The sequence below is a fragment of the Drosophila miranda genome, chromosome 2 (assembly GCF_003369915.1).
Source record: "Drosophila miranda strain MSH22 chromosome 2, D.miranda_PacBio2.1, whole genome shotgun sequence".
NCBI lineage: Eukaryota > Metazoa > Arthropoda > Insecta > Diptera > Drosophilidae > Drosophila > Drosophila miranda.
Genome location: NC_046675.1, coordinates 4,253,437 through 4,275,980, shown reverse-complemented (window position 1 = coordinate 4,275,980; position 22,544 = coordinate 4,253,437). Strand labels below are relative to the sequence as shown.

The 22,544-nt window shown below is 47.4% G+C and overlaps 11 protein-coding genes and 1 long non-coding RNA gene across 16 annotated transcripts; 5 read left to right on the top strand and 7 right to left on the bottom strand.

Moving 5' to 3' along the window:
* The first annotated feature begins 93 nt into the window (after window positions 1-93).
* Window positions 94-2,656, top strand: LOC108155119 (conserved oligomeric Golgi complex subunit 2). Its single transcript, XM_017285761.2, has 4 exons — window positions 94-268; window positions 325-1,395; window positions 1,451-2,136; window positions 2,202-2,656. The coding sequence occupies exons 1-4, from the start codon at window positions 176-178 to the stop codon at window positions 2,488-2,490; spliced, it is 2,139 nt and encodes a 712-aa protein (XP_017141250.1). The 5' UTR covers window positions 94-175; the 3' UTR covers window positions 2,491-2,656.
* On the bottom strand, window positions 2,516-4,533 carry LOC108155122 (3-hydroxyisobutyryl-CoA hydrolase, mitochondrial). Of its 2 annotated transcripts, XM_017285764.2 has the most exons (4): window positions 4,421-4,533; window positions 3,444-4,349; window positions 3,015-3,286; window positions 2,516-2,731 (listed from the first exon to the last, which is right to left on the bottom strand). In XM_017285764.2, the coding sequence occupies exons 1-4, from the start codon at window positions 4,421-4,423 to the stop codon at window positions 2,725-2,727; spliced, it is 1,188 nt and encodes a 395-aa protein (XP_017141253.1). In that variant the 5' UTR covers window positions 4,424-4,533; the 3' UTR covers window positions 2,516-2,724. The 2 variants fall into 2 exon arrangements, with proteins under 2 accessions (XP_017141253.1, XP_017141254.1); XM_017285765.2 differs by having other exon boundaries at window positions 2,516-3,286.
* Window positions 4,534-4,821: 288 nt separating this feature from the next.
* Window positions 4,822-7,607, top strand: LOC108155121 (cysteine protease ATG4C). 2 transcript variants are annotated; one of them, XM_017285763.2, is made up of 6 exons: window positions 4,822-4,935; window positions 5,135-6,095; window positions 6,155-6,350; window positions 6,415-6,491; window positions 6,662-7,143; window positions 7,206-7,607. In XM_017285763.2, the coding sequence occupies exons 2-6, from the start codon at window positions 5,135-5,137 to the stop codon at window positions 7,518-7,520; spliced, it is 2,031 nt and encodes a 676-aa protein (XP_017141252.1). In that variant the 5' UTR covers window positions 4,822-4,935; the 3' UTR covers window positions 7,521-7,607. The 2 variants fall into 2 exon arrangements, with proteins under 2 accessions (XP_017141252.1, XP_033245624.1); XM_033389733.1 differs by lacking the exon at window positions 4,822-4,935 and having other exon boundaries at window positions 4,984-6,095.
* Window positions 7,608-7,785: 178 nt separating this feature from the next.
* On the bottom strand, window positions 7,786-10,487 carry LOC108155120 (protein O-mannosyl-transferase TMTC4). The gene has a single exon (XM_017285762.2). The coding sequence runs from the start codon at window positions 10,366-10,368 to the stop codon at window positions 8,236-8,238; it is 2,133 nt and encodes a 710-aa protein (XP_017141251.2). The 5' UTR covers window positions 10,369-10,487; the 3' UTR covers window positions 7,786-8,235.
* Window positions 10,488-10,682: 195 nt separating this feature from the next.
* LOC108155129 (trafficking protein particle complex subunit 6b) lies at window positions 10,683-11,354 on the top strand. Its single transcript, XM_017285773.2, has 2 exons — window positions 10,683-10,856; window positions 10,910-11,354. Exons 1-2 carry the CDS (start codon window positions 10,788-10,790, stop codon window positions 11,297-11,299), a joined length of 459 nt encoding a protein of 152 aa, XP_017141262.1. The 5' UTR covers window positions 10,683-10,787; the 3' UTR covers window positions 11,300-11,354.
* LOC108155128 lies at window positions 11,297-12,025 on the bottom strand. Its single transcript, XM_017285772.2, has one exon. It carries the CDS (start codon window positions 12,000-12,002, stop codon window positions 11,355-11,357), a length of 648 nt encoding a protein of 215 aa, XP_017141261.1. The 5' UTR covers window positions 12,003-12,025; the 3' UTR covers window positions 11,297-11,354.
* A 213-nt stretch (window positions 12,026-12,238) lies between these two features.
* LOC108155127 (zinc finger protein 28) lies at window positions 12,239-13,739 on the bottom strand. The gene is made up of 2 exons (XM_017285770.2): window positions 13,344-13,739; window positions 12,239-13,274 (listed from the first exon to the last, which is right to left on the bottom strand). The coding sequence occupies exons 1-2, from the start codon at window positions 13,659-13,661 to the stop codon at window positions 12,264-12,266; spliced, it is 1,329 nt and encodes a 442-aa protein (XP_017141259.1). The 5' UTR covers window positions 13,662-13,739; the 3' UTR covers window positions 12,239-12,263.
* A 44-nt stretch (window positions 13,740-13,783) lies between these two features.
* LOC108155126 (NF-kappa-B-repressing factor) lies at window positions 13,784-15,783 on the bottom strand. 2 transcript variants are annotated; one of them, XM_017285769.2, is made up of 6 exons: window positions 15,706-15,783; window positions 15,285-15,630; window positions 14,796-15,169; window positions 14,541-14,737; window positions 14,314-14,478; window positions 13,784-14,124 (listed from the first exon to the last, which is right to left on the bottom strand). In XM_017285769.2, exons 1-6 carry the CDS (start codon window positions 15,715-15,717, stop codon window positions 13,902-13,904), a joined length of 1,317 nt encoding a protein of 438 aa, XP_017141258.1. In that variant the 5' UTR covers window positions 15,718-15,783; the 3' UTR covers window positions 13,784-13,901. The 2 variants fall into 2 exon arrangements, with proteins under 2 accessions (XP_017141258.1, XP_017141257.1); XM_017285768.2 differs by having other exon boundaries at window positions 15,285-15,775.
* A 196-nt stretch (window positions 15,784-15,979) lies between these two features.
* Window positions 15,980-16,959, top strand: LOC117187452. The gene is made up of 2 exons (XR_004472131.1): window positions 15,980-16,140; window positions 16,201-16,959. It is a non-coding gene; the product is annotated as an uncharacterized LOC117187452 (long non-coding RNA).
* LOC108156398 lies at window positions 16,389-18,403 on the bottom strand. Its single transcript, XM_017287835.2, has 4 exons — window positions 18,288-18,403; window positions 18,116-18,209; window positions 17,085-17,918; window positions 16,389-17,015 (listed from the first exon to the last, which is right to left on the bottom strand). The coding sequence occupies exons 1-4, from the start codon at window positions 18,325-18,327 to the stop codon at window positions 16,820-16,822; spliced, it is 1,164 nt and encodes a 387-aa protein (XP_017143324.1). The 5' UTR covers window positions 18,328-18,403; the 3' UTR covers window positions 16,389-16,819.
* A 408-nt stretch (window positions 18,404-18,811) lies between these two features.
* Window positions 18,812-21,500, top strand: LOC108156399 (surfeit locus protein 4 homolog). 2 transcript variants are annotated; one of them, XM_017287837.2, is made up of 5 exons: window positions 18,812-18,904; window positions 18,973-19,084; window positions 19,951-20,214; window positions 20,282-20,692; window positions 20,760-20,846. In XM_017287837.2, exons 2-5 carry the CDS (start codon window positions 19,034-19,036, stop codon window positions 20,844-20,846), a joined length of 813 nt encoding a protein of 270 aa, XP_017143326.1. In that variant the 5' UTR covers window positions 18,812-18,904; window positions 18,973-19,033. The 2 variants fall into 2 exon arrangements, with proteins under 2 accessions (XP_017143326.1, XP_017143325.1); XM_017287836.1 differs by lacking the exons at window positions 18,812-18,904; window positions 18,973-19,084 and adding an exon at window positions 19,300-19,323 and having other exon boundaries at window positions 20,760-21,500.
* Window positions 21,346-22,291, bottom strand: LOC108156400 (protein BUD31 homolog). The gene has a single exon (XM_017287838.1). It carries the CDS (start codon window positions 22,204-22,206, stop codon window positions 21,772-21,774), a length of 435 nt encoding a protein of 144 aa, XP_017143327.1. The 5' UTR covers window positions 22,207-22,291; the 3' UTR covers window positions 21,346-21,771.
* Window positions 22,292-22,544: the final 253 nt, after the last annotated feature.

Sequence of the window (22,544 nt, the reverse complement as noted above, 5' to 3'; positions counted from 1 at the left end):
GAAAACCGGCGAAAATGAAAAATCACACATAAATAATGCTAGCGATGTGCTCGAAGCGATTCGTTTTCTATCGGGTGCAGCCCATCTCCAAAAGGCCAGGGCTGCACTGCATTGTTATTGGTCGTATGTTCGTGGCAATAAATAATTAGAATTTATTTAATTTAAGACAAACAATATGCATGAGCCGGCCAAGAAGTCCGTCCACCTGGGCACCGGAGCCAGCAGCACCGCGGAGAAACTTTGTTTCGACAAAAATGAGTTCATGAAGGTGTGTTATTGCCATTTGAATTGGGCTCCTCTTACTACTAAAGTTCTTCCGAGCAGGAAAATTTCTCGGTAGACGAATTCCTGCACAAGAATCGCAATGCTCCCAGCTTGGAACAGCTGCGGGACAACCTGGGGCTGTATTTAAAGGGACTGCGATCTGCCATGATTGATCTAATCAATGAGGATTACGCGGATTTTGTGAATCTGAGTGCGAATTTGGTGGGACTTGACCAATCCATCGAGACGATTCAGCGGCCCCTGGAGCAGTTTCGCAGCGACATCGAGAGCATTCACAGTCTGATTGAAGAGAATGTGACGGAGCTCAGGGCGCAACTCGAGGAAAAGCGGAACCTGCGCGAAGCCAAACGAAGTCTGCAGAGCCTGAAGAAGGTCTATGAGACAACCGGCAAGCTGCAGGATCTAATTGCCCGGAAACTGGATGGCGATCAACCCGCACAGGCTGTCGACCTGGAACGCGCTGCCCTCGATCTCATACAGTTGAAGTTTCACGAGAAACATTGCGCCAACCACCTCAGTGCCGAGCAACAGACGAAAATCCAGCAACTGGAGACGCAACTCCATCAGCATTTGCGTCGTTTCTTCAACGATGCACTGGGACAGGCACGAAACTCGGCCCCAGAGCATCTAGAGCGTTGCCTGCGCATCTATATAACTCTCAATGCCTGTGCGCAGGCAGAGTGTGCCTTTCGCGAGGATGTTGTGGCGCCGTACATGAACGGAATCATCGGCGAGCAGCAGCTGCAGAACTCGCCTCAGGGCCTGGCTGGCATTTACAGCAAGATACTTAACTTTATATCGTTGCACATGACCGACCTGCTGCGGCTCACCCTCTACTCGGACAAGCTGGCGGGCTTCAATTTTGTGGTCAACAGCTATTGGTCGGACGTGGAGCAGCGACTGGAGATGCACATGAACTCCATATTCGCCCCGGGCAATTCTGAAGTGTTTTACATCAAATACAAATGCACACGGGATTTTCTGGGCAAAATAGAGGAGCTGCTGACCAGCAGCGGCGAGCAGGCGGTGGCCAGCTACCGCCAGCACAAGCAAACGAAGAGCTTTGAGGCACGTTGGAATCTACCAGTGTACTTTCAAATATGCTTTCAGGTATGCTCTATAAAGCCTTTAAGTTTGTAGATAATTGTATTCTTTCATTCCGAAGGAAATTGCCGGGCAATTCGAAGCCAAATTGGAACCCGTTTTGCAGGATTCCACTCTGAACAGGAATTCCAATGGAAATGCCTACCAATTGTCGACATTCAATGCCGCCAAAGAAGCAGTGACCCGTTGCTGGGCCGAAGGTATCTACCTGCCCGAAGTGTTTCCCAAATTCTACAAACTAAACGTACAGATTGTATTGCGGCTCTCCCGCTGGATTACTGATGCCATCGCCGTCTCGAAGAGCAGCGGCTTTGCCAAGTCCTACACTCGCCATCAATTGCTGATTGCCCTGCACGCGGACATACGGAAATTGGATGCATATTTGCCCGAACTGCAGCAGCTTATTATCCAGTCGGTGCCCCAGCAGCAGCGAACAAAGTTGTTCAACGATGTGCTGGGCCAATCCATAGCCTCCTTGGCCGATACACTGGGTGCCCATCTATCCAGCATACAGAAGACCTTGGTAGAGTTGCTGATCGGCGAATGCGAGACGGAGAATGTGCGTCAGGTGAATGATTTGCCTCGTTTGTATCGCAAGACCAATCGAGAGGTGCCTTCTCGTTGCTCAGGCTATGTGGAGCAGATGTTGCGTCCCCTCAAAGCGTTTGCCAGTCAACACGAATCCCAGTTGGGGGCTCTAGTGGTGGAGCAGCTCCTCTCAGAGGTAGCCAGTCATATCACCAAGGCGTAAGTTGTTCATCTCCACTAAAAGAAGCACTCTCTTCATATGCGTTGTATCCCCACTTTTGTAGCTACTTTAATGTGGTCAAGGATGTCCTCACATCGGTGCAGAAAACTGAAGAATCTCTGCGACGTTTACGGAATGTCAAGAGTGGTGGTTCTGCAACGCAGACGCCGTCTGGAAATTCCGCTAGCATGTCGGATGATGATAAGATACGCCTGCAGCTGCGTGTGGATGTCACCACCTGGAGTCAGGAGCTCTCCAAACTGAATTTCCAGGCCACGCAGTTTGATCAACTGCTGCAGCTCACAAATATGGTTGAGGATAGCATAAAGCTAAAGGAGGGGACGACGGCCTAGAGGCCTAGAGGCTGCCCATAAAACGTACATATACTTCACTTTATTCTTGTTAACGATTTCTAATAGTTCTTTAGGCACAATTAGTGTTTCAGTTAAGACTACGAATTGTATATTATATATATGTATAAGTATATAATCATATATGTATTAAATGCAGTAAATTTCACGTTTCGTTTCGTTATTTTTGTAAATACAGGCAAATGTAAAGGCGCGAATATTTCCCCTTCCAGTTGATTATTTGCTGTTGGAATGAGACAGAGAAAAACAAAACAGAGATTGCAGAGTATACCATAAGTTGAGCGGCCAAAAAGTGGCTGCATAAAACTAGAACTTTGTTAACGAAAATATTGCATAAAACGGCAGGCAAAAGGTGGAATGCATGCATGCATAAATCAGGCACTGCGAATAAGTAAATGTGCATAAAGAAGGAGTAAGGAGTTGAGCGGCGCAAAAGAACGGAAGACAAACAGGGGATTAGCAGGCTCAACAAAAACAAAAGGGTTGAAAGGCCAACCCAACATTACAGTTTGAGCTCCTCGGTGTCGGGCAGCTTGCGGAAAAACCATTGCACATGCTCCTCGGTGACATCCGACAGCTGGGCGGGCTGCCACTTGGGCTGCTGATCCTTGTCGATCAGTAGGGCCCGTACACCCTCCTTGAAGTCGGAACGGTCCTCCAGATGGCGTACGGCCAGCCGATACTCCATAATCAGGCACTGGGTGAGGGACAGCTGGGAGCCAAGCTCCAGCTGGCGATACGTGACTTTCATCGATGTGGGGGACATCTTGCACAGGGTCTAAAATAGAAACTCGAGCGTGAATTAAGTGCTAATTTATGTGAGGTCGTTGCTAATTGGCTGGGAATACGCGCTCTACAAATATTTATGCGCTAAAAGCGTAACGAGGGTCGATTTTCCCATCCAATTAGCAAGTGGCTTGTGCTCAAGTACTTACTGCCAGCGTCTTCTTGGCCCAATCACTGCCATCGTTCTGCAGATTCTCGAGTATTGCCTCCACCGAATCGGCTGAAAAGTTCTTGTTGATCTGCTCCAGCACTGGCTGCAGCGAGAAAGGTTTCTCCGGCTTCGTATGGAACTTCTCCAGCAGCTCTGGCACATCATCCGCATCGGGGCAGTTGAGCAGCGCCGTCTCGAGTTCAGGTATCTTGCTGCTGTCGCAATAGTGCGTGGCAATGCCCGCATAAAAGGCATCTGCACCGCGCAGGCGATAGCCCGTGAGTCCCAGGTACAGTCCGAGTTTCCCCTGCAGGCGGGGCAGAAAGTATGAGCCGCCGACATCGGGGAACAGGCCGATTGCAGTCTCGGGCATGGCAAACAGTGTCCGGTCTGTGGCGACACGATACTTTCCATGAACACTCAGACCCACGCCACCGCCCATGGTAATGCCGTCAATGATGGCGATGTAGGGGATCTTGTAGTTGCCGATCAGGGCATTCGTGGTGTACTCCTCCCGGAAGAAGCTCTTCGACTCATCCGTGGGCCCAGCATCGACCAGGGCTCGGACGTCGCCACCCGCACAGAATGCCTTATCGCCGGTGCCTTTGATGATCAGCAGGGATTTGGACTTTTCGCACTTCTTCAGATGCTTGTAGATTTTGCGCACCATCTCCAGATTGATGGCATTTAAGGCCTTGGGCCGGTTTAGGATGATCATCCCCTTGTTGGAGGACTCCGTGGCCAGCACGGAGGAGGAGGACTGTCGCGTCGACTGCTGCTGCTGGGCCATCATCGGTTGGACTTTTGCTGCTATCGCTGCTGCTGCTGCTGGTCCGCCGATGAGCGGCAATTGGCTGTAGGTGCGTTGACCGAACGTGTAGACCAACCTTTGAATTGGATTTTGCTGTGCGCGCGCGCGTTTAAGTTTCCGTTTATTTATAAGCTTTATTTTATTTTGTGATTTGCATTACTTACCATTTTTGCGTGTGTTTTGGTTCTGTTCTGGCAATTCCCGTCTCCGTCCCAAGTTCAATTTGAGTTGCGCAATACGCGAAAAGCTCCAGGCTCCCACACAGCTGTGGGGCCGTTCCATGGGGTGGCCAGACCAACCCGGAAGTTAAACATCTGTGCTGACAGTTGAGCTTTTTTTTAAGCCATGGCACATTTCAAGCCACTTTCTTTGAAACTTTTGGCTAAGCTTTGGCACTTTACCACAAAATATATACTTACATTATATCTCAGCAAATCGTTAGTACGCAATTAATGTAATTAACAATCAAACAATTTCTATATTCGCATATGCCTGAAATAATTCGCCTAGCCAAAAGCCACTATCTGGCAGCGCTGCCGCAATTCAATTCGCGAACTGCCAACCTGTTCCGGAAAAACAACAACACTACTATGTACTTATCGCGAATAAGAATAAGGAAAACAAGAAGCAATTTTTCGTGTGTAGTTTACCTTTATCTTTATCTGTCAACAAATAAACAGTGAGTAAACATTTGTAATTAGCACGCCCCGGACGCTAGGCCGTGCTATCGGCAGTTCAGTTCAGTCAGGGCCAGCCAGTGGCTCGCAATTGCCATTGCCATGCCCCAGTTCTTCAAGTTTTCGAAACTGCGAACAAAGCGACGTAGTTCATCCAAATCTGATTTTGTTTTCATATCCCCCCCGACGACACCGCTGCAGATGAACTATGACGGCCTGCTGTCCAAGTTGACGGAGGACAAGCTGATGCTCTTCGATGCCGGGGAAGGAGCCATTGTCGAGGGCGGACGTTGCAGACAGGATGTGCCTTCACTGCCACTTGTGGAGGATGGTGCCATCGAAGAGGAGCAGGCAGCGCCCATACAAACGATTCCACGCACCGTGTTCGCCGTGCCCCGTGCTCCATCGCCTTCCCCCGTGAGCACATCGAGTGCGAACTTGAACCTGAAAGCGGAAAGTGCTGCGACAGCGACACCTCAGCGTAAAATATCGACGTCATCACGTTTCATGAATGCCTTCAGTCAGCTATATAGCGGCGGCAACAATTCAAGCTGCGGTCACGTGGAGCAGCAGCAGCAGCACCACCACCATAGCGAAGACCCCGACCTGGCCGCCAATCGTACGCCAACAAAGGGCATGGAGTCCAAGCTGGTGGCCATGTGGCACAATGTCAAGTACGGATGGAGTGGCAAGATTAGGCAAACGAGCTTCTCCAAGGAGCAGCCGGTGTGGCTCCTCGGACGGTGCTATCATCGACGATTCACGCCACCCGTCAGCATGGAGAGCTCGACCACAGAACTTCCCAGCGGTGCTGACTCAACGCCCGACCATGCCACATCCGCCTTCGATAGCATACCAGCCAGCTCGACCACCGCCTCCTCGTCCCTGTATCCCTCACTAAATCCACAGCAAATCGATGAGATTGTTGTGCCCCAGGAGCTGGGCATGGATGCGGTCGAGAATCAGGTGGGAGAACAGCCCTGGGAGGAGGGCATCGAGGGCTTTCGCCGCGACTTTTACAGCCGCGTTTGGATGACCTATCGCCGTGAGTTTCCCATCATGAATGGCTCCAACTACACTTCGGACTGTGGATGGGGCTGCATGCTGCGCAGCGGCCAAATGCTGTTGGCTCAGGGTCTCATCTGTCACTTTTTGGGGCGCAGTAAGTGGATGGCAAATCACTCTTTAAATTAATTCTAAATGGATTTCTTTTACCCAAAGGCTGGCGCTATGATTCGGACTCGCAGCTGCATTCCACATACGAGGATAATATGCATAAGAAGATCATCAAATGGTTCGGGGATAGCTCCTCAAAGAGCAGCCCCTTCTCCATACACGCGCTGGTGCGACTAGGCGAAACTTTGGGCAAAAAGCCAGGCGACTGGTACGGTCCTGCCTCCGTCTCCTATTTGCTAAAGTGAGTGCAGTGCCATAAATCGATCTATAATGTTTATGGCATGGTATTTTGGACTTTATTATAGACACGCCTTGGAACACGCCGCTCAGGAGAATGCAGACTTTGACAATATCAGCGTTTATGTGGCCAAGGATTGCACGAGTGAGTATCAGAGACAGGCAACAAATTTAAAGCTGAATAGATAGCAGCCATCGACAAATAGATACGGAAAACCCTCCGTGACTAATTGTCATTACTCATGGAGGGGGCTGCCTGCCAGATAGCGTCACATTCATTTGATAAGCGTATCTATCTATCTATCTGCCTTTCAGTCTACATGCAAGACATTGAGGATCAGTGTAGCATTCCGGAACCAGCCCCCAAACCCCATGTGCCTTGGCAGCAAGCCAAGCGACCGCAGGCGGAGGCGCCAACCAAGCAGGAGTCACATCAGCAGCACTGGAAATCTTTGATTGTGCTCATACCCTTGCGCCTGGGCAGCGATAAGCTGAATCCTGTTTACGCCCACTGCCTGAAGCTGCTGCTGAGCACCGAACACTGTCTGGGCATCATTGGGGGCAAGCCCAAGCATTCGCTGTACTTTGTGGGTTTCCAGGAGGACAGACTCATCCATCTGGACCCGCACTACTGCCAGGAGATGGTGGACATCAATCAGGAGCACTTTTCGTTGCATTCCTTCCACTGCAAGTCGGCGCGCAAGCTGAAGGTCAGCAAAATGGATCCCAGTTGCTGCATTGGCTTCTACTGTGCCACCAAAACGGATTTTGACAGCTTCATGGAGAGCGTGCAATTGGTAAGCATTCCCATGCCATCCCACTATCAGTTCCCTCTATCAATATTTGTACGCCTTTGCAGTATCTGCATCCCATGCGCTGTGCCTCAGGGGCCACTGTGGATAAGATGACTGGCAGCCAGCACCAGCAGCAGCAGGCGTCGGAACAGACCGAACAGCCCATGGAAATGAACTATCCGCTTTTTTCGTTCTCCCGCGGCCGTTGCATGGACCATGAACGCGACGAGATGAGCGATTCGCTATACAAACCGCTCATAAAGCAGGTGGCAGCTTTGACACAAGAGCTGAATGCCGGTGCCCAGCTCTTGCCGCCACATCATGGACACTTTGACCAAGACCAGGATGATAGCGAAAGCGAAGAGTTTGTGCTGCTGTAGGTCGTGTTCTGTGTTATTTATTCAATATTTGTTTGCTATTGCTCGTTTGCCTAGAAAAACCCAACAGAAGCCCCCCGGTATCTCAAACACAAAGACTTTTTTTTGTTATACATTGTACGCATACACACATATAATATATCTGTAGTATCTAGTGCTTGTCCACACTTTAATCTCTCTTTTGCATTGTCTCGCAGTTCTCTGCCAAATGTTCCAAGCTTTTTCCATGTGTTATAGCAGCCCAAACCGATCTGTGTACCATATGATATGTGTGCGGTGCTTGTCTTTATTTATATTCTTATATTTATACATGTAATTCGCGGTATTATTATGTTTAATCACGAATGGAATTGAATAGTTTTCTTAGATTACACACATATTTCCTGGTTAGATCCTTACGTTCTAGAAATTAGTTAAATTATATACCATGTAAGTGTCCCATCCATCATTATTGTTTTAAAAAAGAATAAGTGTATATATCCTCACGGAAATAAATAAATAAATTATCCTAAATATACATCAAATATATATAAATACTGTGTACAATTGATATGCGGGTGGAATAAGTACTTTTGCATTGCATTGCCTCTAACTATACTATGAGTATCTCTGGTGACCTTAATCCTAGGATCTAATCTGCTTCTGGGACTAGTTGTCTCTGAAAGAACCACACAACCGCAGTTCCTGCTCAGTGTTAAAGTATTTTCTTGCTAAAAATTTACCTTTCGGTTACCTGGGCCTCTCGCTCTAGCCGCTTCAGCAGCTTGGACAGATTCTCTCGTGCGGTCGTTGCCCTTGCGCCGTTGATGCTGATCGCCGTACGATACGCCTCAATGGCCTCCTGCACCTTGTCCCATCGATGATAGAGCACACCCAGATTCGAGTAGTACAGCATATTGTGTGGATCCAGCTGAATCACACGCTTATAGAGCGTCTCTGCCTCGACATAATGCTTCAGCTTGCCCAAGACATTGGCGCGTATGAACAGGATGCTCATCTCGTTGGGCAAATGCCGCAGAGCCTGATCCGAGATGCGCAGAGCATCGTCATACAGCGAACGATTGTCGAGCATGGTTAAAATGTTGGCCCAGGCCTTTGGCTGCCGAGGATTCAGCGTCACGGCGTGCTGCCAATGATGCAACGCTTCGGCATAGAGCTTCTGCTCCAAGTACAGATTCCCAATGTTGTAATAGCACACGGCAAAGTTCGATCTATACTTGAGAGCCTTCTCGTAGCTGGTCCTTGCCTGGTCGTACTTCCTTTGGGCCGATTGGACAATGCCCAGATTCATCCAGGCGGCGGGGAATGCGGGAAAGACCTGCAGGGCCATGCGAATATACTTTTCAGCCGTCTGCAGCTGTCCGTGCTCCCGGTAGAGATTGCCCAGGTTCATCAGAGCTGCCTCGTACTCGGGATACAATTCAATGGCATAGTGATAGTGCTGAAAGGCCTTGGTATTGTTGCCCGTGTCCGTGGCCAGGCGAGCGATGTTGTAGTGCACCTTGGCGTTGTCGGGGCACACCTCCAACGCGGACTTGAACAACTGATCCTCGTTGAGCCAGTCGGTTGCTCGCTGACGTGTCCGCACCATCATCACGGCAAAGAGGAGCATCAGAAGTGTCTGCATGACAGTGCGCCAAAATGGCTTGTGGCTGTTGTAGTCGTACCAATGGAGGAATCCATAGATGGACAGCAAGCAGAAGCCGATCGAGGGCACGTACAGCGTCCTCTCGGCTATAACAAAGCCCACGCGAATTATCCCCGAGGCGGGTAGAAATGGAATGATCATCAGGCCCAGGCCAAGCATCATGCCGGGCAGGCGGCGAAAGTTCATCAAGGCCGTCAGCAGGATGGAGTAGAACCCAATCACGCCCTGCAGCCGCAGATCCCAGATGCTGGTCACCAGCTTCACACAGCCCAGGGCCCAGTCGTAGCACAGCCAGTGGGGGCACAGCATCAGCCAAAGGTTCATGACCAGCAGATACTGCTGCGAGAGCACGCGCGTGAGGATGTGGTCGTTGTGGGCAATGGGATTGTCCACTTCCTTGAACTTGGGCGACTCAAAGTTCTGCCACCAGAGACGAGCCGTCAGCAGGGCCGATGTCCCAAGGATGTAGACAATGTAGCTGATGCGCGTACGCAATATCCTGCCCTGATCCTTGAGCGACAGGTGGTAGAACCCGTTCTGAAAGTAGTCCATCAGCACACAGGACATGGGTATGGTCACGGCCGACTCCTTGAACAACATCCCGACCGCCGTGAGGGTGAGTATCAGGCAAATGCTGTGGGGACTGTGCTTCCCGGTATTGGCCACCGTCAGCAGCAGGCAAAGGAGATGGATCATTCCGAACATAAGCTCTGCCCGGCCAACAATCCCTGACACTGCCTCCGTGTGGATTGGATGGGCGGCAAACAGAGCTGCCGAAATGATGGCCCACCGCTCGCCGTTGATTTCAACCACATAGAGCGATCGGACCAGTCGCCACATCAGCAGCGTATTCACACAGTGCAGCAGGAGATTCAAGAACTTCATGTGTGCCGCCGTCAGGCCCAGGAGTGCGTATTCGCAGTGGAACATCAGCGTGGTCAGTGGTCGGAAGGATTTGTGCGAATCGGAGCTGAGCAACGAGGCGCCCCAAAAGTCGTGCGTGAAGATGGCCGTCCAGTTGGTGGGCAGAGCATTCACATCCTTATTCTTCACAATCGCCACCGTATCATCAAAGACGAACTCGGCTCCACTCAGTCCGCCGCACCCGTAGCAGACCAGGCAGATTAAAACCAATATCGACTGGCATACCATGCTGTGGAGCGCGGTGCTCTGGCCGAGAAGACCGACGCTCATCGTTTTCATGTTTCAATTGATATTTTTGCGAGCTTTAATTCACTTTTTAATGGAAATTTACTGTTTGCGGCGGTTTGTATACATTTTTTTTGTTGTGGCTCTCCCACCCACACAACGCACAGTGATGCCAACTTTGCCCAAAAAGAGCTAGGCTATCAAATGATAGCTGAATGCTAATAATTTTAACGAATTTAATGTTTTGTTCTCTCCTACCCTTATTTATTCTATATCTCTTTCTCTAACCCTTAATTATTGTACATAATATTTGTACGCAGTTCCGGTAAATTTTACGGCTAAATTTGGCTATAAAGCAAGACTGTCAACACAGTCTTAATTTTCATTCCCATGTTAACGTCGACATCAGCTGTTCCACCTTCAACTGCAAACAAATCTGAAGAAAATTAGTTAAAAATTTGTTTATTCATAAAATGTCGGAGGAAATTCTGTTTGACTGCCTGCACGCCGAGATAGTCAACTATTGTCTAGATAGCAACAAGGTGGGTGAAAACCCAATTGAAATATCATTTCTTAACTTTCTTCCGCCTCCCAGGAGCACGACCTGGCAACATTGGAGTACATTGGCTTCACCACGGGATATCGTTTGATAGAGCGTCTTACGCGCGAGGTTGCCCGATTCAAGGATGAGCTGGATACCATGAAATTCATCTGTACCGATTTCTGGACCCTCATCTACAAGAAACAGGTAGACAACTTGCGGACGAACAATCACGGCATGTATGTGGTGCAGGACAAGGCATTCCGCTTCTTAACTCGCATCTCGCCGGGCACCAAGCAGCTGGAACACGCGCCCAAGTTTGTGGCCTTCACCTGTGGCCTGGTGCGTGGAGCCCTCAGCAATCTGGGCATCAACAGCACCGTCACCGCCGAGGTGCAGAGCATACCGGCCTGTAAATTCCACATAGAAGTGAACAGGAGCTAGAGTATTAAAGGGCGGTGTTTTATTTTGTTTACAATTAAAGTTACTATAAACTAGATTAGGCTATTTTTTCATAGAACGCCACGACATTCCGGTCAGTCCAGTCGAGGCGTTCCCGCAGAATCCACACATCGGTGGGAAGCTGCGGCTGAATGGGATTCGGATCTGTATGTATGCCAACGGCTGGCTGTGGCCCTATTAATATCAGCCACTTGCCACGATATATTCGCAGGTAGTTAAGGAAAGCCCGACGATTGTTAAAGTAACAAAATAACATCGCACATGGTGGAGAATCGTTGCAGCAGTTGCTCAAGAAACCCGAGTTCAGTTGGCTTGGATTGGCTGCATCTTCCACATAGTTCAGAGGAATGAAGCTGCGCACGGAATACTTGCTCTGCCACCAATTGCGATCGACTTCCAGGCCATGCATGGAGATTTTATGCTCGCCAGCAGCTGCAGCCATCAGCCATTCCAGGAGCCCACTGCCGCAGCCAATGCTCAGAATGCGCTGGATGTTGTGCTTGGCCAGAAAGTGATTGTAATTCTCCAAGTCCACCGATGTGGGCCATATCCAGAGCAGCTTCCGCTTCAGCTGCTGCTCCAGCGAAACGCCAAAGGCAAGCAACTTGCGCCAACTGCCCGAAGCACCATTCGTTAGATAATAGATCTCACGCAGCGACTCGAGTTCCGATTGCTCGTCGAACATATTGAATACTGATTTTTGGTAATACTCGAATACTCTTTTCGCACTGTCTTCCCTTTCTTCCGATAGCCAGCGATCTTGGCATTGACGTCGGTGCGCGGCGGCGGCACACGCGGAAATATGGCGAGCGGCCAACTAAATGACGGTGACGGTTTCGTGGGCATCTTTCCCAGCACTTAACTAATCACTAATAAATCAAGGGCCATCTGCCAAAAAGGGCAGCGGCGGCAGCAACATCATAATTAGAATATCATTAGAATTCGATCAATTTGTGTGTTCGTTTTCATACGAATATTTGAAATTCTTGCGCCAGTGCATCTCGCTAAAATTGGAGTTGCTGTGGCCCGGGCCACGCTGCTGCTGACGTTGCTCCTGCATTGCGGCAGCATCTTGACCCGTGGATACCTCCTCCTCCATGGTCAACTCATTCGAGTACTCTTCGTTGTCCAGATCCAAGATGATCTTCCTGTAGAGCTTTACATTTTGCTTTTGCATTGCATCTGGCAGGGGCTTGGGGGCGGTTGTCATCACTGGAGCTTGCTGCTGTTCCAGCTGCACTTCGGGTAAGGGTGGGGGCAGCAAAACTGGCTCCACATTGCCCACGCTCTTGATCACGCTGTTGTACCGCAGACTCTCCGTTGGTGTACCCTCTGCAGTCTCTGGCTCGAGTGCCCTCGGTGGAGTTATGATTTCCACGCTGCTCTCAAATGAGACACCTGGATGCATGGAGCGAAGGTGGCGATGCATGTTATCCCGACGATTGACTGTGACATCGCACTGGGTGCAGCGATAGCGCTCAACAGTCTTGTGTTGCCGCAAATGGCGGGCCAATGCATCCGCGTCGTTGTAGCTCTTGCCACAGAGTGGACAGGGTTGGCGCTCGCGCAACGCGTGACGCTTCATATGCAACCTGAGCGTGGACTGGCGCAGGAATGACTTTTGACAGACTTTACACTTGTGACGAGAGCTGTTCTGGTCATGCTTCTGGCGATGCTGATTTAGATTGGCCTTGTTCTGAAAGAGTTTGGCACAAGTTTCGCATTTGTATGCAAAGCCGTGATCTGTGTGCGCCACCAAATGATCCTTGAGTGTGCTCAGACAGCGGAAAACCTTGTGGCAGTGATCACAGGCGTGCTGCTCGTTGTTGTGAATGCGCATGTGACGCTGCAGGACGTTTGGCTGCTTAAACTTTTTGCCACAAATGCTGCAGGAATACTTTGAGAGGCTGACGTGATTGTTCTGGTGATACTTTAAATGCGAGTGGGTGGCAAATCGCTATTGGGGAAAGGAATCATCCAATTATAACAATCGGGAGTTGGAAAGGCAAAAACTCCACCCACTTACGCGGTTGCATTGCTTGCAGCAGAACTTCTTGAGCAAGTCGTTGCCGCAGGTAAGATGGTAGTACTGTTGGGTGCGGCTGCGAAAATCCTTCTTGCACACGGTGCAGTGATAGCCCTGATCCGTGATGGTAATCCGTTTGTCTGCGGTCCTCTTGGCATTTGAGATTTTCTTTGGTGAGACTGTTTCTTTGTTGGTGCATTCCAGACAATCGGAAACATCGGCCACCAGGCAGAGGCGACACTTGGTGTGGCCACAGCTGTCGGTGACCAGGCGATTCTGTCCAGTTGCTTCGCAATCGCATCGCGGACATTTACCCATCACATTTATGGATATTTATTTCAAACAACGAAAAGTGCAGCGCATGCAGTCAGTCTCTTCTTCTTGAAGGGGAATCAGCTGGCTGCCAGCCATTCAAAGCGAAACGTAAACACAGGCGGAAGTCGGGGAAAATATGATTTATATTTTAACATCTTTAAGATTAAAACTAAATGATTGAGAGAATTGTCTTAAATTATAGCAGTAGAATGAGCTGAGCTTCAACAAAATTTTCTTAATCTCTTAATCATCCATGCCCTCCAGATCCAAGCTAGCAACGTGGCCCGGAAAGAGGTGGGCCTTCTGCATGGGGACTTGAACAAAATAGCGCTCAGTGAATTTTGTATTGCGGCGGGATAGTACTTCTTGGAGTATCGTCTTGTGGTCAACTTTCTTCGTGATTAGGAGACGCCGAGATTCCCCATTGCCATAGCTACCCGAACGTAAACCGTATTTACTCGCAATCCTGAAAGTGGAGTCAATTGATGTGATTTTTAAATGGTGGTGGAACAGACTTGAGGATTAAACCATATATTGTTATTACAAGACTACTATGAGCAGAGATGAGAACCGACCCCACAAAACAAAGTACCTCAATTACCAATTACAAATACGCGCACGATTTCCAAATCATGCCATCGATGTGGGCACTTACTTGTGAAATGAGGCACGCTCTTCCTTGGAGAACGTAGGCTCAAATTGCATATCGCGCATATCATCCGATTTGACATAGTTTTCAATCATTTTGCGATAGCCAGCAAGATTTACATGCGGCTTGTTACAGCCACCCAAGCCAGTGCGATTGCTCTTCAGCAAATATCTAAAAATGAAGTTAAGTTTTACAATGTCGATCACACAAAGAATTTGTTCAATAGTACATACCCAACGGGTTCCTCGCGTCCCTGCTTTTCGCGTCCCAAGCCACCGCCCGTCCAGCCCATGAGACGCATCATGCGGTAGCCCTTGTTGGTTTCATCCAATTTGGGATCGCCCAGGCTATCTGCAGACTCCTTCGTCACATTGATGTTCACACCATTGACAGTCTTCTCGACTTTGATGGTTTGGCGGGTGGCGTTTAGCTGAATAATTTTGAATTTGTAAGTCAATTGACGCCGATCTTGTAATGCTTTTGAATACCTTGATGCTGTAGCAGTGTGTTTGGAGCAGGAACAATGCCTGTTTAAATGCTGCAATCTTGGCCGCCTTGAGGGTTTCACCTTGGCCAACTGCAATAGCCTCGTTATTCACAAGAATCTCGGAATATTTCGTCTTTTCAGTGGATTCGGGCTCTTTGCACGGACGCTCCTCGTACTTAATTTGGCTTATGGTACACGAATTGCGCAAACAACTCCGTCCGCCGGCTAGGTATAGTATGAGACTGCCAAAACGTAGGCCCTCGAAGAGATCAATTGGTTTTCCGCCGCCAAAACACTGACGTTCTCGACTGTATGGATTGGTGCTACCCCGCTGCTCATCCTGGCGTTGATTTGGCTTTGTTGAACCACTGCGCCCTATTTGTTATTTGGAATTATTCATTAGGAAGAATGCGTGGTCTCTGGCTCATATAACAACTAGTAATATAAATAATTCTCTGCCTCATCAAATCGAATTAATTCTTCCGTCTACCTTTGGCGCGCTGCTCCGCCGCATCCGATGCGGAGACAAATGTTCGCTTCAGACGCTGGTCACGCTTCCGTCTAAACTCTTCAGCGATGTCTTTGGACAATTCCGCCACCAGATGCATCGTTTCGCTTGGGTATTTGCAGCCGAGGAATTCCATATTGACAAATGTCTGAGCCAGGCACACCATGCGGTCCTTTTCAAAGCGATCCTTGTGGGCGACCATAAAGCTGCGCCGCAACTCCCAATGCTCCTCACTCTCATATTCCGTCCTGTAGTCGTCCACATTCCAGTCCAATGAAAATTCTCCGGATCCATAGCCGGCGTCAGATTCTTTAGCCTTATTTTTTTTCTGTTTTTTGGTGGTTATAGTATTGTCAGGGATTACTACATCGTCAGACACAGTCTCAATTTTTTGTTTCTTTACTTTTGAAGCCATTTTTTACGAAAATCGTATGTGTTTCCCAAGAAATTTTTCACGCAAAGATGGTAGCAGTGTGACCGCGGATTTATCGTTAAAATATACCGTCGGACCCTCCGAAATATACCAAAATATACCGTCACATTTTAAAAATATACCAATGAGGTAAGTGGCGGAAAATATTATTTTTAAACTTATTCAAGAGTCGCAACACAACGGACCTTTTATAGGTCCAAGTGAGCTTGGGGGCGGGAGGCTCTTATCCCCCCCCCTCCCGGCTACCGCCCTAACCTAACCTAACCTATTCAAGAGTCTAAATGATAAGAACAAAATTAAATCAATTTTTCAATCAAATGAATCGATCCCCCTAAAAATGAAAATAAATCATAGATATAGATATGGCGCTGCCATATTCTATTTGCATTGCAGCGGTGAGGGCGAGTACGAGTTTGTCCCGGGTGAACCTAACATAGCCAATGATATGTAACTCTTTTCTCAAAGCATCCAGAGCTTACGTCCGTGCCCCCACATTGAAGGAAAATCGAGACGCACAAGCGAATCCTGCAAAAGGAAATGCCCCAGAATAGTAGTTTACTTATTCTGCAGTGTACATACATATATGTATTTGGTTAGCATTTCTTTTAGATTTGTTTAATTCGTTGTTATTTCCAACTTATGTATGTTCGATGTTGTTTATTATGCATTCAGCATTCTGTATTTATTTTCTTTCGTTCTACATTTTCTGTTCCTTCTTTCTTGTAACATTAAATCTATTCCTTGAGTTTCATTTCGTTTTCTTAACGAATCGCCGCCCCCTAATCAACAGCACTGATAGATACAGAGTGTATGTATTTTTCTTTTCCTATTAGAATGCTTTTAAATTTCGATATCGTTCTTAGTTATTATGAGACAAAGTCTTTGCCTTTTGTATAAGTCTTTTCCACCCACTCCTTTGCGGGGAGCAACATCTGCGAACTAACACAGAAAAATACAAACAGAATATAAGGGAATAACAAAAACCTGGACCCTCTTTCAGTGGCATGTTCTTTGGATCTGCCTTGGGCTCCTATCCTTCCTTACTTATAGACTACCCAACCATGTACCCTATATCTGTATTTTTTTAGTCTTGATCAGAGTCCTCATCATAACAACTGTCAATCGGCGATGGCTCCGAGTCGCTTGCAAATAGCTCTTCTAGATCCTGCATCTCCGTCTGAGCACCCAAACGTTGAGCGACTTCCCTCAAAATGACAATCACAGCCTGGCCCAATGCCTTCACAAGCTTCTCCTTACTCCGATTGTAGCGACGGCGATGTCTGTAGAATGGAATAAGGAGGGTGATTATTATTAACCAATTGATAGGTAGGCATACGCTAGAATAGTACCTGTAGTACTTATCCCTCTCGCTGAGTTCCTTTCCAGCCGGACGCTTGCGAGATTTACTATCTTTGGGCTGTACAGAGCATGAGTTGTTTTGGTTGTTGTTTTCGACAGATTGCGAGAGTTGCATTCTCTCCAACTCTGGTGGAGTCGGAGTATCGTCCTGGTTTACTTCTCCATCGTTCTCGGTATTAATGTTCGGCACCTTTGTCGGTGTCTTAGGATTAGGAACAAATGGTACGACCTCCACCACCTTTTTCGGGGGTTTTGGATAAAGTTCAGGTGGGAAGACGACCTCCACCGCGCAGTCGTCCGATAAATTTTCTGCATTATTGTATTCTGTTGATTGTGGCTGCCGGAGTTTCGTTCCGTCCCATCCTGGAAATGAAGGAGCCGGAATATCGTCCTGGTTTACTTCTCCATCGTTCTCCGTATAAATCTTTGTTGGGGTCACAAAACCCTTCACGCCCTCATCGTCCTTGGAGTTGTCCTGTTTACGCTCCTGTTTATTTGGTGACACCGTCTTAGGATAAAAATCAAATGGGCTGACTTCCACCACCTTTTTCGGTGTTTTAGGATTTTGAGGAACGATTTTCGACTGCGCTTTCTGATCATTCTCCGCATTCTGCGCATACGAATGATGGTCATTCTTCTTCATCATGAATTTATGCATCTCACCAAAAAACTCCCACTTCTTGTTGAGTGATGCGATGATCTGACTGTTGATTGGCGTACTGATGCCCTTCTTCTCCACGCGATAGTCATGCACAAGGGCCTGCCATTGCTGGCGCAATTCATTCTCGTTAAAATCACCTATCTGGGCCGTTTCCTTAAAAGTCCTGTAAAGTGTTTAATACAATGCGAGTGTAAGATTTACGTACATTTGACCCATAAAAAGCATATTTCGCACACCCACATGCACCATTCAATACTTTTTCCATTTGACACAGCTTATTTCGTACACTGTAAAGAGTATAAATCCGCCCCACTCCCTTCCCTGATAAAAACCCAGTATAATAAATGCCAAGAAACTTACTTCCAGGCCCGATCGCTCCGCAGCGAGGGAGACTTGAATAAATAATCCGAATTTATGCACTTCGTCACCAGGCTGCGTTTCTGCTCTATGGTCCCTACAAATGCAGAAAAAAACCAAAAAATGCGTGTATCAGAATCGCGGGGGGAACTCGGATGATTATCGTGCAACTTACAAGTTTTCGAGCCACTTTTGGCGTATGTATGATGCTCCATTTCATTTATTTAAAGCGAAAATTAACCAAAAAAATTATGCACCACCAGCAAAGAATTTTGTAATTTATCGATTCTCAGAAATATACCTTGCGTACCGATAGAAAAACGAAATTAGCCCACGTAAGCCCCCTTTATTTAAACTGGATTGAGTTAAAGCGCCGAATATATTATTAATAATAATTCTTTTTTTTTTATATCCATATAGATCCCATGTGGTGTGAATGTCAAGTAAAATAAATTTAATGTGAAAAAAATATGTATATAATTTGTGGAATATCTATCGTATCGAAATTCCTCTAGACAGAATCAAAGGCGATCAGGACCTAGGAAAAATAGGGTTAATCTACAAGAAGAATTTTCAAACAATGTTCTTTTCCGCGGTTTAATTCAAGTAGTTATCCTGTTTAAATAATGGGTTAAGTGGGCCAAGTTCGTTTTCTTATCGGTATATTTACGGTATATTTGGGTATATTTCTGACGGTCAGACGGTATATTTTAGCGATAAATCCGCTGCTGCAGCCTTTTCGTCGTGTCGTGTGTGTTTTTAAGTTCCTGGTTTTTAATTCATGATTTTTTGGTAATTTCATTATAATTTCGAAAGGACTAGAAAAGAGAAAGTTACTAACAGATAAAGTGTCTCCATAGCTGCCAGTGAGCAAGCCGACTGCAACAACGTTCTAGACACACAGCAGCCAAAACTGCCAACATGAGCATACCCAACGAATATATTGCGAAAACGGAAGATGTGGCGGAACAGGTAATATTTCTTAAACAGTATTTTGAATGGAGCACTAGAGCCGGGGGTGTGATACCTAACCAGAAGGCGCTCGCACAAACCCCTTGACATCGGACAGACTGGCCGTGGACTAACCATTAAAGGGGGGCTCTGGCAGCTGCATGGAAGAAAACTGCCAACGTCACCCAAACGCGGCAAATTGTGTAGTGCTCAACTGCAGTCGAACCGCTGGCCCTGACTATGGGAGGTCTATGTGCAAGGTTAACTCAATCCGACTACCGATTTAAACAGAAACCCATCCTGCTCATCAAGCAAGAAAATGATTCCTATTCGCAATTGTTGCGTCTGCACCAGACAAAAATACATCCATATGCACGCACACACACATGAGTTTGCGAGAGTGTGCGAGTCGCTTCTTGCAAGTGAAAGTGGTGAGAGTAAGTGCGTGAGTGAGAAGCCGACGCCGACGCCATCGGCCAGGTCGAGAGTTCCGTAATAATCTTTGAGAAAGCAAAATGGTTTAATAATGCTGCATACCAACGCCACTTGGTTCTGTGTGTATGTGTGCGTGTGTGTGTCTTGTATTTTTATATTCAAATCGCACCGAGAGCATGCTGGGGAGCTGTTCACATAGGCCTGAAAACCCGTTAGGCGCGCACACTGATAGGATAGTGGAGATCGGCGGAGATAGAGAGGGCGAGAGACACGTCACTGTCTTGCCAAACCGACATTTTCCCCACAAACACACATGTATGTGTGAAAGCCCCGCTCAATGAGTGGCATCGTATATTTCCCATCTCTTATCACCCGTACACTTATCAATCCTCCAACTGTATTTAGCTATCACTAAATGAACAATCATTTCTCTCTCCACGCTCGCCATCCAGGTTATCAAGCGCGGCAAGAATGTGCTGCCCACGGTGGCGCGGCTCTGCCTCATCGCTACCTTCTTCGAGGATGGCCTGCGCATGTACTTCCAGTGGAACGAACAGCGCGAGTACATGGACATGAGCTGGGGCTGTGGCAAGTTCCTGGCCACCGTCTTCGTGCTGGTCAATCTGCTCGGCCAGCTGGGAGGCTGCGGCATGGTAATGGCTAGATTCAAGGTTGACATCGCCGTTGGTCTGCTTTTCTTCATTGTTGTTCTACAGGTAAGCGAAGCAGAAACTCCAAAGGAAAGCTCCTTCTAACCTCGTCCTTCTCTGTTCGATTCCACAGACAATAGCCTACTCCATTCTGTGGGACTTCCAGTTCTTGCTGCGAAACTTCGCCTTGATTGGAGCCCTACTGTTGGTCCTGGCCGAGGCTCGGATCGAGGGCCGCAGTTTATTTGCGGGCGTGCCATCGATGGGCGATAATAAGCCCAAGAACTTCATGCAGCTGGCAGGGCGCATTCTGTTGGCGTTCATGTTCATCACCCTCATCCGGTTCGAGCTGAGCGTATGGCAGGTGATCCAGGACATTATCGGCTCCATTCTGATGGTGCTCGTGGTGCTGGGCTATAAGACGAAGCTGTCGGCCCTGATCCTGGTCGCTCTTCTTACAGTTCTGAATTTGTATCACAATGCCTGGTGGACCATTCCGTCCTACAAGCCACTCAGGGATTTCTTGAAATATGACTTTTTCCAGGTAAAGAAAGAGCAACCAGCACATTCTTTAATGAATCTTAATTAATTCGATATAATCATTATTACAGACACTTTCGGTTATTGGTGGCCTGCTAATGATCGTGTCCTTGGGCCCTGGCGGCGTATCCATGGACGAGCACAAGAAGAAATGGTAGAGGCGTTCGCGCACACTCCCACGGAACACTTGTGCAGCAATTGACTTTAACCGTGTTTTACTCTTTCCGAGAAATGTTAGTTAGGATTTACCATAAAATGGGACAACAACAGGAGCAACATCAGCAGAGCAACAGCAGCAGCAGCACAGCAACAACATCGGCACAACACCTTTAAGAACTTGACAAATATTTGAATGAAAAGGGACTTGACTTCAGCAATACCCTCCCCCCGCCCGGCTAGTCCACAGGGCCCTGACCTACCCACATCCAACCAACCATCATTCGCACACATTCAACGACAAACTTCGTCTACATTTAAGATCCTTTTTCTTTTTGTACATAACGAAAATGCAACTAACAAATATGGCATATGTATGGCCCACAAACGAGAGACATTAACTGATTTTGACTATCCATCCTTGTCAGCAAAAATCCATATTATTCGCAGATTTTTTTATTCTAATTTGTACGCCCTAATCAATAAGTTGTAATCTTGGTGTTTGCGTTTTGTTGTTTAATAGAGGGTTGAATATGATGAAAACGATGTATAAAATATGATGAGTGTACCAATTGACAATGATTTGTTTCTTTCGTTTATAAGCAAAAGTGTAATAGAATTAAATTGTAACGTTTTAATAAACATAATGAAGAATATTTTTGATTTTTAAACTGAATGGAATTATTTGAAAGCGAGAAACTACGATAGACTACCCTGTGAATGACACGAAATCGATAAGTCGCATCCATTTTTTGTTATTTATTTATAAAATTGTTTTATTTTTGTACATTACAATGTCTTAACTCTCTGGGAGGCTATTGGCTATTGGCTTGAATACATATATTTAACAGAATGTCCTTCCTCGAGCTCGGATTCGGGCACTCGCAGCAGATGCAGGGACTCCGCGTCCCACAACCTTCCTTGACCTTATCCCGAGCAGCCGCGGCACCCGCAATGCACACATTCCACAATGCGACCCTCCTCGAGCTTGGACTTGGGCACCCGGCAGATGCAGTTTGTGCCAAAATTCGTGTCGCGCGACTGTATGCATCGCAGGCAGCAGAGGTTCTCGTAACCGGACTTTTTCCACTTGGCTATCAGATTGCCATCGGCGATCTTCTCCTTGAGGCAGTAGTCATAGAGCTCTCGGCTAATGGCTTTGCGTCGGTGGAACAGGTCGTAGATGTAGCGCGTCTTCTGATGGTGGATCTTGAATATGGGCCAGAGGGACTCCGAAATGCGCTTTCCCTCGTGTGGTTCTGTTTCCGCCTCGCGCATCTTCTGCTCGATCTCCTCGAGTGTGGGCTCTATCAACTCCCATCCGTCTGGGGGCGGCTTGCGGCTCCGGCGTACTTTCGGCATACTTTTCTTAGATTTTCTTTATTAATATTTTTATGGTGCCAAAATTTGATGTGATGCCGAAACGTGTGAATGGCAATAATAATAATAATGGAACAGGGCCACACTAATCTGAAATACCAGGGCTGTATTGTCATACTGTCTGGGAATTGTCTATTTACTCCTAAAAATTGGCCATTTTCTTTAAGCCTTGTTTTAGCCAAACCACAATAAAAGCAAGCACGAAAAACTAGCCAATCTTGAAGAAAATTTATTCATCAACGGCCTAAAATTATTTGGGCAGAACTAAGGGCTTTATTTAGCCAGAAATATTCAACGGAATCTCTAAATTGAGCAATATG

Coding starts and splice junctions, on each gene's coding strand:
- LOC108155119 (XM_017285761.2), top strand. CDS start 176: ATGCATGAGCCGGCCAAGAAGTCCGTCCACCTGGGCACCGGAGCCAGC. Junction 1,396..1,450: donor ACTTTCAAATATGCTTTCAG/GTATGCTCTATA, acceptor TTCATTCCGAAG/GAAATTGCCGGGCAATTCGA. Junction 2,137..2,201: donor GCCAGTCATATCACCAAGGC/GTAAGTTGTTCA, acceptor CCACTTTTGTAG/CTACTTTAATGTGGTCAAGG.
- LOC108155122 (XM_017285764.2), bottom strand. Junction 3,287..3,443: donor GGGCCAAGAAGACGCTGGCA/GTAAGTACTTGA, acceptor TTTCTATTTTAG/ACCCTGTGCAAGATGTCCCC.
- LOC108155121 (XM_033389733.1), top strand. CDS start 5,036: ATGCCCCAGTTCTTCAAGTTTTCGAAACTGCGAACAAAGCGACGTAGT. Junction 6,096..6,154: donor CTGTCACTTTTTGGGGCGCA/GTAAGTGGATGG, acceptor TTTTACCCAAAG/GCTGGCGCTATGATTCGGAC. Junction 6,351..6,414: donor TCCGTCTCCTATTTGCTAAA/GTGAGTGCAGTG, acceptor ACTTTATTATAG/ACACGCCTTGGAACACGCCG.
- LOC108155120 (XM_017285762.2), bottom strand. CDS start 10,368: ATGAAAACGATGAGCGTCGGTCTTCTCGGCCAGAGCACCGCGCTCCAC.
- LOC108155129 (XM_017285773.2), top strand. CDS start 10,788: ATGTCGGAGGAAATTCTGTTTGACTGCCTGCACGCCGAGATAGTCAAC. Junction 10,857..10,909: donor ATTGTCTAGATAGCAACAAG/GTGGGTGAAAAC, acceptor TCCGCCTCCCAG/GAGCACGACCTGGCAACATT.
- LOC108155128 (XM_017285772.2), bottom strand. CDS start 12,002: ATGTTCGACGAGCAATCGGAACTCGAGTCGCTGCGTGAGATCTATTAT.
- LOC108155127 (XM_017285770.2), bottom strand. CDS start 13,661: ATGGGTAAATGTCCGCGATGCGATTGCGAAGCAACTGGACAGAATCGC. Junction 13,275..13,343: donor GCTGCAAGCAATGCAACCGC/GTAAGTGGGTGG, acceptor TTTCCCCAATAG/CGATTTGCCACCCACTCGCA.
- LOC108155126 (XM_017285768.2), bottom strand. CDS start 15,717: ATGGCTTCAAAAGTAAAGAAACAAAAAATTGAGACTGTGTCTGACGAT. Junction 15,170..15,284: donor GGCGGAGCAGCGCGCCAAAG/GTAGACGGAAGA, acceptor AATAACAAATAG/GGCGCAGTGGTTCAACAAAG. Junction 14,479..14,540: donor GGACGCGAGGAACCCGTTGG/GTATGTACTATT, acceptor CTTCATTTTTAG/ATATTTGCTGAAGAGCAATC.
- LOC108156398 (XM_017287835.2), bottom strand. CDS start 18,327: ATGGAGCATCATACATACGCCAAAAGTGGCTCGAAAACTT. Junction 18,210..18,287: donor CAAAAGTGGCTCGAAAACTT/GTAAGTTGCACG, acceptor CTGCATTTGTAG/GGACCATAGAGCAGAAACGC. Junction 17,919..18,115: donor CGGAGCGATCGGGCCTGGAA/GTAAGTTTCTTG, acceptor AACACTTTACAG/GACTTTTAAGGAAACGGCCC.
- LOC108156399 (XM_017287837.2), top strand. CDS start 19,034: ATGAGCATACCCAACGAATATATTGCGAAAACGGAAGATGTGGCGGAA. Junction 20,215..20,281: donor TCTTCATTGTTGTTCTACAG/GTAAGCGAAGCA, acceptor TCGATTCCACAG/ACAATAGCCTACTCCATTCT. Junction 20,693..20,759: donor TGAAATATGACTTTTTCCAG/GTAAAGAAAGAG, acceptor TCATTATTACAG/ACACTTTCGGTTATTGGTGG.
- LOC108156400 (XM_017287838.1), bottom strand. CDS start 22,206: ATGCCGAAAGTACGCCGGAGCCGCAAGCCGCCCCCAGACGGATGGGAG.